The 12,217-nt window shown below is 30.5% G+C and overlaps 1 protein-coding gene across 2 annotated transcripts; it reads right to left on the bottom strand.

The window, feature by feature from the left end:
* Positions 4,654-11,581, bottom strand: LOC105173613 (enhanced ethylene response protein 5). 2 transcript variants are annotated; one of them, XM_011095420.2, is made up of 9 exons: positions 11,251-11,579; positions 10,110-10,246; positions 9,938-10,031; positions 9,469-9,833; positions 8,968-9,055; positions 5,715-5,791; positions 5,561-5,635; positions 5,374-5,479; positions 4,654-5,255 (listed from the first exon to the last, which is right to left on the bottom strand). In XM_011095420.2, exons 1-9 carry the CDS (start codon positions 11,419-11,421, stop codon positions 5,124-5,126), a joined length of 1,245 nt encoding a protein of 414 aa, XP_011093722.1. In that variant the 5' UTR covers positions 11,422-11,579; the 3' UTR covers positions 4,654-5,123. The 2 variants fall into 2 exon arrangements, with proteins under 2 accessions (XP_011093722.1, XP_020553274.1); XM_020697615.1 differs by having other exon boundaries at positions 5,135-5,276; positions 11,251-11,581.

Raw genomic sequence — 12,217 nt, 5'->3', positions numbered from 1 at the left:
GTCACGACATCGAGGTTTCATTAAACAAAAGTCGTGAATTCAAATTTTATGAACATAAGTGTATATTTATTATTTTTGTAGTAATTTTTTATTTCTTTGATTACTTTAAATATGTTCGTTGATTCGAATATATTGAATGACGTAATAAGTCATACGGTATCAAAAGAGAATAAAAAAGTCAAATTTTAAATATTTTATTCCTATGTATCATCCTTTATTGATATAAATAAACGTAAATACCAGAAATAATTATAGTTAATTTCCATATTACAAAACTTTCAGTTTTGGAATAAGATTTACATGCCAATTAAGTGAAGAAATAATTATATATATATATATAACTCTATTTAATTTATCCAATCAATATAAGCTGCACAACACAGTCCTATGATTAAATAAAATATACTATTATAACAATTCAAATGATTATAATGAATTAATAGTAAATTAGTTTAGTATATAAATTATATATGATATTTAATAGTAAATTAATAAAGATATGCATCTATTTGACTTTTATGTAAAAACTCACGTATCAATTCACTATTTATGAAAAAACTCGAATATCAATTATACCATTTGCAAAAACTCATGTAATAATTTAAGTATAACACTAAAACTCGGGTACTAAAATATATTTTACTCAAAAACTCATGTAATAATTACAATAAATTCACATGAAATGAGGCAATGAACAAACTACATATATATAAAATGAGATAAGTATCATAGTGAAACTCGAATCCATGATCTCAAACTTATTCGTAAAATTTCAGTTTTAATCGTTAGACTAATACATCATATACACTACATATTATTGGAGAGGGCCACTTTGGCGTCCTATTTATTTTGGTATTATAATAATTTGGTGTAGTGGTATAAAACTACCACTTTGTATCAATAATATAGATTATAAATATGTTCTAACTTTAAACTTCTCAAAGTCAAGGGACATGGAATTGAATATAGAGAGTTATTTTTTGACCATTTTTTTTCATTGAGTCAGGAAAAAAATATGTTGTCTGTCCATATTTTGAAAGTCTATCTAAAGTCTAATTATCTATTTATAAAATATTCCTAATGTACTTAGGTAAGTTGAAGATTTAATTTGTGTCATGTAAAAAAAGAACACACGAGAACATCACCAGGAAGGTCTCGTAACTTAAAAAATTAACACTTTTGGTCATCATCCACTTTTTTGTCTACAATTAATGGTGTAGAGCACGTACCTAGTATTTGATTGTTAAGTATTTTTTGCTTGAGAGAAAATTGGTTTCTTTTCCAATTTGGAATCGTTTTTGGAGAAAAAATATAATACATTTGAGGGAAAACAATAAATTTTGAAGGAAATTAGGGCAGAAAACATAGCAATTTCTCTCTTCTCTTGTAAAAATTGAATCATATCCTTCCCATATTTGTATAAATTGAAGCCAACTAGAAGCAACACAAAGAATCATGTCTTCCACAAGTGAATTAAGAAGGTCAAATGAAGCACTCATATGCTACTATTGAAAAAGAGACAATTTTTCTTTCAATAAAAAATACTTAATTGCAATGTGCTAGGCATGTGACATACATTGTTAAATTGTAGACGAAAAAGTGCATGGAGATCAAAAGTGCTAATTTTTTTTAAGTTATGGAACTAAAAGTGTTAATCCCGTAATGAATAGAAACAAAAGTGACATGAATATAAATTACCAGACTTAAAAATGCTATTTCTCCTCATATTGCAACAACTGATATCATGTTTTTGATCATCCACACATCATTTATGCAAAGATGCATCCCCCTTTTTCCCCTAGAAAGATTTCTGCAAAGATTCCTTGGCCTTTTCCTCCAACTTGCACTAACCACACGTTTCTATCAATAATTCCTTAATTTGATGGATGAAGAAAGTTTTCAAATGAATGTTGGTGATAACTTGTAATAGAAATAGATTTAGTACTAAGAAATCAAGAAAGAAGATAATAATAAGATAAGAATCCACGTTTTTTTAGTGTGTTTAGAGTGTTTGGTTGGAAATGTTTAATGTGTTTGATTGGGTTGAAAAATGGGAGTATGGAAGTAAAAATGAATGCACAATAGATAATTTGGTGTTTGGTTAGGGGAAGAGATGAAAATAAAGTAAACCTCAATATATATGAAACCCTTCCGGAGTCCACTTTTGTTTCGTCCAAAATTGAGCGAAAAAGTGAAAGTATAAGGCCAAAAAAATACAATTTTTATTTTGATTTACTCTATTACCCATATATATCATATATATATATATATATATATATATATATAATTTTTCTCCGAAATTGTTTTGGTACCAATAAAGGCACTAATGTCTGAACTTGAATTCGTTTGTTGAAAATATTGTTAGCAATTTTTATGTTATTTAACTTGAGCAATAAATAAATGAACAATACTCATTTTGATAAATATTTTAAAATTTTTGATATACTAAAATAATATTAGTATAATATTAATTTATTTATTTTCTAATTCAATAAATAAAAAGAAGGGTTTTTCAATAAAATTATAAAAATTAATCTTCTTTTGTCAATCCATTTGCCTCATACTAAACAAGAGGAAGAATTTAAAATTTACTCCCCTCCAAATCATATCAAACAACTTGAAGGAAAATTATTATTCTTTCCCTTCCCATCCCCTTTCCAACTTTTCTTTTCTTCTCACTTGAACCAAACGAAATTTTAAGTAACTATGCTGACTAACAAAATTAAATTGATTTAAATTAAATTATTTTATTCAAGAGCAAGTATCGGTACATAAATTATAAATCAAGGTGTGAAATCGATTACTTAAATATCTTATTTACACATAGAAACCAAGGTACATTTGGATAGATCATTAGATTTGTAATTATGAATTTCAAATTTATAATAATAAATTCTTCGAGTTTATTTAAATTATTTAAATTTTAAATATAATATACTCATTTTTTTTTAATTAGACATCAATTATACGACAAATATATTATTTTTACTAAATAATTACTTCAAATTTCTTTAAATTCGATTTGGATTAAAATTTCCGACCAAAGACTTACTGCAATGAATGCAAAATCGGGGTATGAGAATTATGTGAAATGAAAATGTGGGGTGTCATATTCCCTTCTCGTGATCCAAATTGAAAAACCGAAAGAAACAAAGGGAGAAACTGAGGGATTGGTTCATGGAAGTCAAAACTGGGACAGATCATCAGGGCCTATTCGTACACGTAGTCCGTAGGGGTTCCCCTGCCCGACCAACTACTTACAAAATACACTTTTTCTTTTTTAATATACTAATGACCAAGGCATAGCATAATTTCATTTACACCCCTAACCTATACTCTATTTATAAAAATCACCCATATTTTTTTGCATAATTATAAAAATTACTCCTAACACCCAAAAAAAATAGGAATAGTTTATGTAATGATGCTAACATTTTTAAGATGTGTGTGTAATTTTTAAAAAAAATAAGGGGTGGTTTGTGTAAATGATAAGGATATTTTGGTGGGTGTATGTGTAATTATTTAAAAGATAAAGGTGGTTTATGTAAGCAGACCATAGATCAAGCGGTGTAAATGTAATTATTCCTTTAAATTTTTCATTACATTTATTTAACTACATGATAACTGATTAAATGTAAAATAAACTAAACTTTAAATAAAAATATTTTTGTTGAACAAAACCAAACAAACATTTATATAACCTGACAGTGTTGTTATAAGAGGAGTTAATGAGTTTGAGAGACGAAGAAAACATATATTTTTGTAAGTAAGGGATACAAAAAAGAGAGATAGGTATCATAATATTCCCTTAAGCCTAAGGTGGAAGCCCTTTGAGCCAAAAGGTCCATTGGTTTGTTCTCCTCTCTATAACAATGATGCAAAATAAGTGATTTAAAATCAGCCAACAATCCTGCACAAGGCCTTCAAAAATCAAGCTCATGAACCCAGCAATTGATGATCGCTAAACCTGATTTATCGGGGTCCATTTGATGAAGTGATGTGTTTTATTCTGTGTTAAGTGTTTGTGGATGAGATATTCATCCATAGGCCAAAATCTGAAAATGGCTTCATTGTAAATGAGTATTGTGCTTTAATCTATTCAGTAAGATAATAATGTTGGGATTCTGATGGAATCTTGGAAATGACCTACCAACATCATCAAATCTTTTGCATTTAGACCAAATATGATTTATATCTTCTTCTTCTATCGAGCAAACTGAGCAAACAGGACTCCCCTGTTTTATATATAAGGAAAAGCAACCTAGCAGTAGGTAAGCCATCCTTTGCAATTAACTTAGGAAAAAATTGACTCTGGGAAGTGTTTTAACATCCCAAATCAACTTCCCTTATGATTTAAACGAAAAATATTGACGTAAGGTATAAATAGTAATTTTTTTTTAAAAATGTGTAAGTGTAGTTCAAAACTGAGGAATATAATTTCACATTCTTAAAAGGCCTAAATGTAGGTAATCCTACAAAAAGAACACTTCTCACTTAAACACAATTTGTGACATCACTACATTAAATTTTTTTGTTATTTTAACACACTTAAGTTGATTTTTTTTTCTTTTGTCGAAATGTGATATGTTAAGTTATGTATTCTATTCTTATTTATACTTTAACATATAAAAAATTATTTATTATATACGCAGAGATGTCATACCACAACAGCTATTGTATATATATAATTGAAGACATTTCTTCAACTACCATTCCTTTGAATTATCCTCCTCCAAGTCCCGGATTGGCCCAATTTATGGCACTCCGCGTATTAGTCTGCAAAATGTTTAGGTGGCCTTTGGGAAACAACACAACTTTATAACTCGACCAAGGAAACTTCATCTTTGTGTTAGGCAGAAGCCACCAAAAACGGATCTTCCTTGGTGCCTGCCTGTTGCTTATTCCTTCATATTTTCATCAACCAAGAAAACACGTGTGAAAAGTAGAGAAATTCGAAGTACAAAATAGTGGCTGCGATAATGCAGTAAACTACAATGGTCAATGGTCCGTTATACAGTTATATCATCTACATTCCTTCGTATAAGATACCGAGGGTGCTTGGACGAGGTTGCTACATTGACTAGAATACAACCAGCAAATGCTGGTATAACCAGATTCTGTCTCTATGAGTTGACGGGTTTGCCGTTTAGTTTAGGGAAAGGATCTTGTTTGCTTAGAACCACTACTTTGCTCTTGTGAGCGAAGTAGCCTTTCATTAGATTCCTGTAAATAAGAATGGACATTATGCACTCCACCTGCACACAAGATCAGAAAAGCTAAGGACAAATCAAAGTGACGAATGATGTAGCTGGTTAGCGAAGAACCAACTGAAGCAATGTGACCCCAAAAGGCACAAACATGTGGAACAAGTACCTCATCGAGATCCATGTCGATCTCAAGCCATTTCAGTGCTTTAACAATAACATCCAACTTGATCTGGTGGGCTTTATTCGGATCCTTCTGCTTTTGCATTATATAACTGCAATAGGTATGGATTTGGCAATTATCGATACTTGTCTTAACAAGCACAAGTAAGGAGCAACATAACATCGTTACTTACATCTTCTTAACTAATCGCTGGTAAACTTGGAGTTCTAACTTCTCTAAAACAAGGTACACACCTGCCCTTAAGAACCTGATATTCACGTAGAGCGCTCAATATTTAGAGAAAATGAATGCATTATAAAACTATATAATGGAGAATCTATTTGTACCTGTCCTCGTGTTCCTGAAGTGCATGTCTTAGAAGACGAAGATCACCTCTTTTCAGAGCAAGCACTACATCACTGTACTGCAAAAAATAGATTAAACCAGAACATCTTAAACCAGTGATCAAAGACAGAGGTGGAAATTCCCCTTCATTGCACTTCCAAAGAGATACACCCAGAAAAGAAAAAGGAAGCTTCTTCAGACAAAGTACAAAATAAGGGCCTATATTTTAGTGCTATATACACAAAGGAAATGCAGCTCCATGTGTTCCTCAATTCATTTATCATATCTACTATCTAATTATATAAACTGAACCAAACCAAACTAAAATTTTTGTTAGAATTTATTCAATAAGTTGCGATTATAATATTAGAATAGAACGGCAATGCACTTTATGGTTGGCGGCCGGCTATAACTAAGAAAACAACCACAAAATCGAACAACAAAATATACATATATTATTAAATTTTATAAATTAACTACATAAAAAAATTTGGAAAAAGAACAATATGTTGATAGCAAATTGAAATTAGTAAGGTTTTTGATGTGTTAAATTGGTAAAAGTAGACAACAAACGTCTCTTGTAATTCTTCTTATTTTTGCTTATATTAAATTTTTTATTTATCTTGTAGATTTATTTTGGTATATTGGTTATCATCACGTGAAAATTAAATCCTCAAAATACTTTTAGTCAAAGATTTTCAGCTATCAATGTTCTTAAATTATTTATTGTGCAATTTGAATTCATGTAATGAAATAACTTTACTTTTCTTGAGACTTTTTTTGTCATAAAGTGTTGTGCATTATATGTATGCTTATAAACTACCATACTTAGAGACAATTATAGTTCTATTTTATTTCTAATAAAGGTAAATACTTTAACTACTTTTAATTTGGAATCAAGCTTGCTTACGAACTGCAAAACCACTTGAAACCGCACCTTTGCTTATGGTTTATGAAAAGGCTATTTCAGTTTGTTACTTTCTGAAAATGCATAACCAGATTCGGAAATGTGTCTGAAAGGAACGAAAATCATACCACAATTAATTACCTCCAAGTAACTTTATGTAGAGAGTCTTTTTTTTACAAATTTAGTATTCACAAAATAGTTACATAAAATATTTCAAGTTATTTGTACTTAGTATAATACAAATACAACGTACAAAATATATATAATATATGGATAAAGAATAAAATTTGATAAAACATATACATTCTTAATAAAAAAAAAATGAAGTACTGTAAATGTATCAAGAAATGTACTCAATGGACCAATTAGGAGTTTATATAATTCAACAAACTCATAAAATCATATCATAATACAAGTCTAACTTCGATGGTGTAATTAATACGTTTTACAAATTCAAGAGATTATCAGCATATAATAAAAATATTATTTTACATAAATTCTGTTGAAATCAATATAATTATCTGGATGTATAGATATAGAATAAATTTAGATAAAATATATTCATTCTTAATAAAAAAAAAAACTTAAGTATTTGTAATTACAAGTTTATTATAATTCAATGAACCCAAAAAATCTTATTACGATACAAGTCTAACTTCACTGGTGTAATTAATTCATTTTATTAATTCAACAGATTATGAGCACATTGTTTAAGATGATATAAATGTTGTTGAAATTAATATCATTATCTGGATATTCTAGTCACATCAAAAAATCAAAGAAACCCTTTAACCTGATGATACTTTACAATAGTTATGCATAGGGATATTTACATCGCCCTATTCTAAGCTTGATATTACAGGTAAACCACTCAATCTAGAAAATTATATCTACCTCCTCTAACATTAAAGACAACTATAAAGACCCTAGTATTTTTAATGAAACTCTTTTGCCCTTCATCAGAAATCACACAAACATGCCTTGAAGTTTATTCAACATATAGGGACCTTCCCTAAGGTCTCATATTACAGTTACATCCTTTCAATTTATTTTATTTTACAAGTACACACAGAGTTCAATGATTATTCTAATAAAACCATAAAATATCTTAAATATTTGAAGGGACTTTAACATATACCAAGCTAAATTTGCAAATTACACAACCCTATAACACTATGCTTAGATCTTAATATCAATTTGGGCCATTATCTTTTCTCCTTAATTTTCACTCATATTATACTTGATATATAATATAAGAAAATTCATGGTAACTTCTAAAACAGGGTTCTTGGATACAAGATTTTGATTGATTATTCATACGATTATGGTAATAACATAACAAGGACCAAGAACATTTCAAAAAGGAAGAAAAATGATATAAAAAAATAAAACGTAAGAGATATATGTAGTTAATTCTTTAGGCACTAATAACTTATGGTCGGACTTCAAACTTCTAGAGATACTTGTACAAATTTTGAAGGAAAAATATGATACAAATTTATCATTTATCAGAATAATCATGCAGATAGTATAACAACTAATTGGGATTAAATTAAAGATGGTAATAAATATTCGAAGAAGATATATGTAATTTTAAAAACTTTAAGGGGCTTGTTTGTATTCAGACTAATCCTCATACTAGAGATTTATCTAACTGTATAACACTTGAATTAGTCATCTCCCAGGTAAAACTCTTCGTCCAACTTTTATGGTGATGTTAGTAGATCTCATTAACTGTACCAACAGTTTGGTCCATTTATTAGACAATAACCAACGACTGGGTACTAAATGTATTTCCCGAACCTGAGTAGGTGTATTTACACTCAACATTAGGGGAGAGCACTATAAATATCTATACTAATTGAGGGTTAAGGATTATTGATATAGATATAGATGAATTAGAGATATATTTACCATATATTAAAGAAATCTATTTTCCTCCCTAACCATAATATCACTTCAAAGATTTTCTTAGACACAAATTATGAAATATTTTACTTTTTTTTCAATATAAATAAAATTACTAACCTTGTGGTACCATACACATGATCGACAGATTTTATCATTTTTGAATCATAATGCATGTATTGTGTTGTATCCATATATCCCTAGCCATATCCATACAACATACATTCAAAATACACAAGAAGACTAACTTATAAAAGAGTCTGAACCTGAAAGTTATGGTAATGAATAAAATTACATCTAGGATGTTGCTCAAAGAAATGGTATCTGTCCTATGAGGGACAGCAACAGGGGTAAATTAAAAAGTGAACCAAATAGGAAGGAGGAACAACTGATCATCTTACAATTGGAATAAATAGAAAAGGTTGGTAGACAGATCTTACCTCATTTAGGTCAAACTTGTCAAGAAGCAATTGTCTGGGTAAGATGCCTATGGAGAGTTTCACAGGTATTAAATATTTCAAAATCATCCTACATAACAAGAAGAGAAGGTTAATGACTCAATCTGCAGACCCTCATTAGAATGTTTAATTAAACGCCAAATTATAGCAGTACCGAATTTGCAGAGAATCTACCAAGGTAAACATGATATTACACATCGGTACAACTTCTTAACTCTGAAGTAACAGAGCATAAAGATCGAATGAAACTAAACAAAAGAAAAAGCTTTTACAAGTGACAGTAAGTGATGAAATATAGTAAACAAACAAGACCTACATTAACCATAATTATGAACTGCATACAATAGCTCACCACGTAAACAAAAATGTGTCTAGCTTTGAAGAAATTAAGTTGTGGAACTGCTTTGGGATATCCCAAGTTTGCTCCAGATTCAGGTTTGTGAATAACAATATAATCAAAAGAAAAGCATTTACTATCCAAACCTTATGTTTGCTTCTTTCTGTGCATTGCAATGTGTCAAAGCATATGATAGTTTATGGTCTGCAGCTGGAAAGTTTTCATTGTACACCTCCAAACGACCAGTGTAATACATGTAAGTGACTTTATCCCTGACGGGGAACTCCTCAAAGTCAAAAATCCTGGCAGTTTCAATACTTCTTATTACACTGCGACATAGGTGAACAGTCCCCAGCTTGAAATAAACTTTAAAAAGTTGGCATGTCACATATAAAGCTCCCACACGTTTTGGTCCTTTCCCAGCAAGAACCCCAAATACTTTCATGAGGAAAGAACCGGCGCCTTTCAATTTTTCTGGGGTTTTCCCTATTGAAGCCAACTCTATATCAGCCTTCATATGCAACAACATAAATCAGTTGATCTTGAATTCTTCTTTTCAATATATACATAGATAAATATGCCACAAGGACAAAAGAAGAATTTGTTTTATCTTACCTTCTCAGCAAGAATCCTAATTTCATATGCAATCACATACAATGCTTCCAAAGCCCAAGCAGATTCCCAATTTCGAAATTCCTGAAGAAAAGCACTACAATTCTGAATCATTAGGAATCACAATATCATGCAGAAAGTTTAACCATCAGAGATTCAAGTTAAAGTGACATACTTGGATGCTTTTTCAAAGGCCAGGTAAGACTCAACTAAATTTCTTAGCCGATAACTCTGCAAGGCACGAAACATAGGAAGTAGAATGTCCGCATACTGGGAGTATTTCTCAGATTGCCTAAAAAGTCTATTAGCATCCTGTAGATATAAATAGCAAAGTCAAAGACCTGTTAACAACTGAAAAGCCATAGCTCCCAAAGAAGATTCCTAAGCATTAACATTAAAAAAGTACGCATGAGAACATTCAGGCACAAAAACTTCCCATTAATGTATATTAAGAACATTATAAGCTTCCTTTACCTTCTGGAAGCAATACACAGTTACAATCACTAATTAGTAACAAATTAAACCTTCTAAAAATGGATAGGTACTTCGTAGTTCCGCATACGCACATCACCTCATTAGATGAGTTTCATGATAATCTGATGTTGAATTTTTTGGCAAACAAAAATAGAACTCCATCATGGAAATAATTTAAATACGAAAAAGGAAGCAAAAAGGTAGTGAATTTTCAAAGTCCCAGAATTGAGTGTTTGCATATGCATATATCTCTAAGAACAATTCAAAAAATTGGAAATCCATCATATTCTACAAAATATAGCTCAAAATGAAAGTTTTGGGCTTTGAAATCCTTTCTAATATGGACTTTCCAAACAAATGGAAAGGATTTGTTATTATGAATTTGAAATTTGTACCCCCAAATCCATCAATCCAAACAAAAAGTGAATGCATTCATCTAGTCTTCCTATGGCACCTCCAAGATTAGAAATCATTGGAAAATAATTGACCGCTTCTTCAGTATGAAAAGCAAATTTAAAATGTCAAATGGCAGCTGAATTATGAACATCATCTGATAACGCATTTAGTCAGTGAAAATAGATACAGTTCAACTCGCCCCGCAAACTTAAAGCCAAACCAGTTATATAATCCAATAATTCCCAATTTCAGCGTATCTGAAGCCTAAAACAGCATAGCTTTCCTACAAACGAACTAAAACAACCAGCACTGATGTCCTCAAATTAATGCTGCGCATAAGTGCCATTAAACCAATTTCCAGAAGGCTACAGCTCTACACATGCAATACTGTTTCCAAGTGCTTTAAATAGAAGATTACGGAAATGAAAAATAAAATAAAAAGAAACCTGGAATGTGTTGAGTGCTTCGGCGAGAGAGACAAGGACGGCGGCGTCAGAGGACACCGATACCAGGCGGCTGAGAGTTTTCCCGTCTTGATACGACACGGCGTCTGAGAATCGATTCAGGTACTCAGTGATTCGCCGGTGAGCTTCTCCCATGCTTACATATGCCGCCATTGTTGCTGCCACAGTAGAAGCAAACTGTCAACAGCTCCACCGCCGGTGCTTTGCTAGGGTTTGAGCGTTGCTCTGTGGAGCGGGTGCGGGTTTTTGGGATTTGCTTGACCCGCTGATTATTGGGTGGGTCCCACTTAAGATTGCTTCATTGCTTCTTTTATTCCCCTCATATAGCTGGAAAAGAAATTATACTTATCAATACTAATCTAAAAATTAAATATTATTTTCGCTCATAAATAATGATTTGTAGTGATGTGTTATTAAAATTTTATTGTATTGATAATACTTTTAAATTAATTTTTTTATTTTTATTTGTCAAATATAATTTACTGATTTATATATTTTATTCTTATTTATAATTATTCATAAATTAATGAGCATTAAGTGTAACACAAATTTAAATCTCCATTCTCATTAAAACTTACTTACCACTCAAATTTTGAAAAATATGAAAAAGATCTTCAATACTAAAAAAATATGGACAAATAATTCTTTTAATAAATTTAAATCAACATAATTATAATTTTTTGGAAGCGATGATTATCCCCTTTATTCTTGTTTTCAAGTAGCGATCCAAGAATTAAGTTTCTCCTCGAATTTGTAATCTTTTTCGTACGTGTGGTGCGAAAAAAATTACATATTATTTTAAAATATAATATAAGTCTTGAAAGATTTAATACCACGTAAGATGTAAGTGAAACTTCACATCTGCATATATGGCATGACAAAACTTTTGGACTTATTTTTTTGTGTGTATGGAGACTTTGTTTGGTTCAATTATAGAGATGAGAAAGTG

Source organism: Sesamum indicum, linkage group LG11 (assembly GCF_000512975.1).
Source record: "Sesamum indicum cultivar Zhongzhi No. 13 linkage group LG11, S_indicum_v1.0, whole genome shotgun sequence".
In the NCBI taxonomy this organism is placed as follows: domain Eukaryota; kingdom Viridiplantae; phylum Streptophyta; class Magnoliopsida; order Lamiales; family Pedaliaceae; genus Sesamum; species Sesamum indicum.
Note: the sequence above shows the minus strand (reverse complement) of the source record. Positions and strands in the feature narration are given on the sequence as shown.

Bases quoted from the DNA above. Each gene is read 5' to 3' on its own strand.
- LOC105173613 (XM_011095420.2), bottom strand. From the start codon at position 11,421: ATGGCGGCATATGTAAGCATGGGAGAAGCTCACCGGCGAATCACTGAG. The intron at 5,792-8,967 runs GTAAGATCTGTC...TATTTTTTGCAG, and splicing joins ACAAGTTTGACCTAAATGAG to TACAGTGATGTAGTGCTTGC. The intron at 5,256-5,373 runs GTACTTGTTCCA...TCTTGTGTGCAG, and splicing joins TCGACATGGATCTCGATGAG to GTGGAGTGCATAATGTCCAT.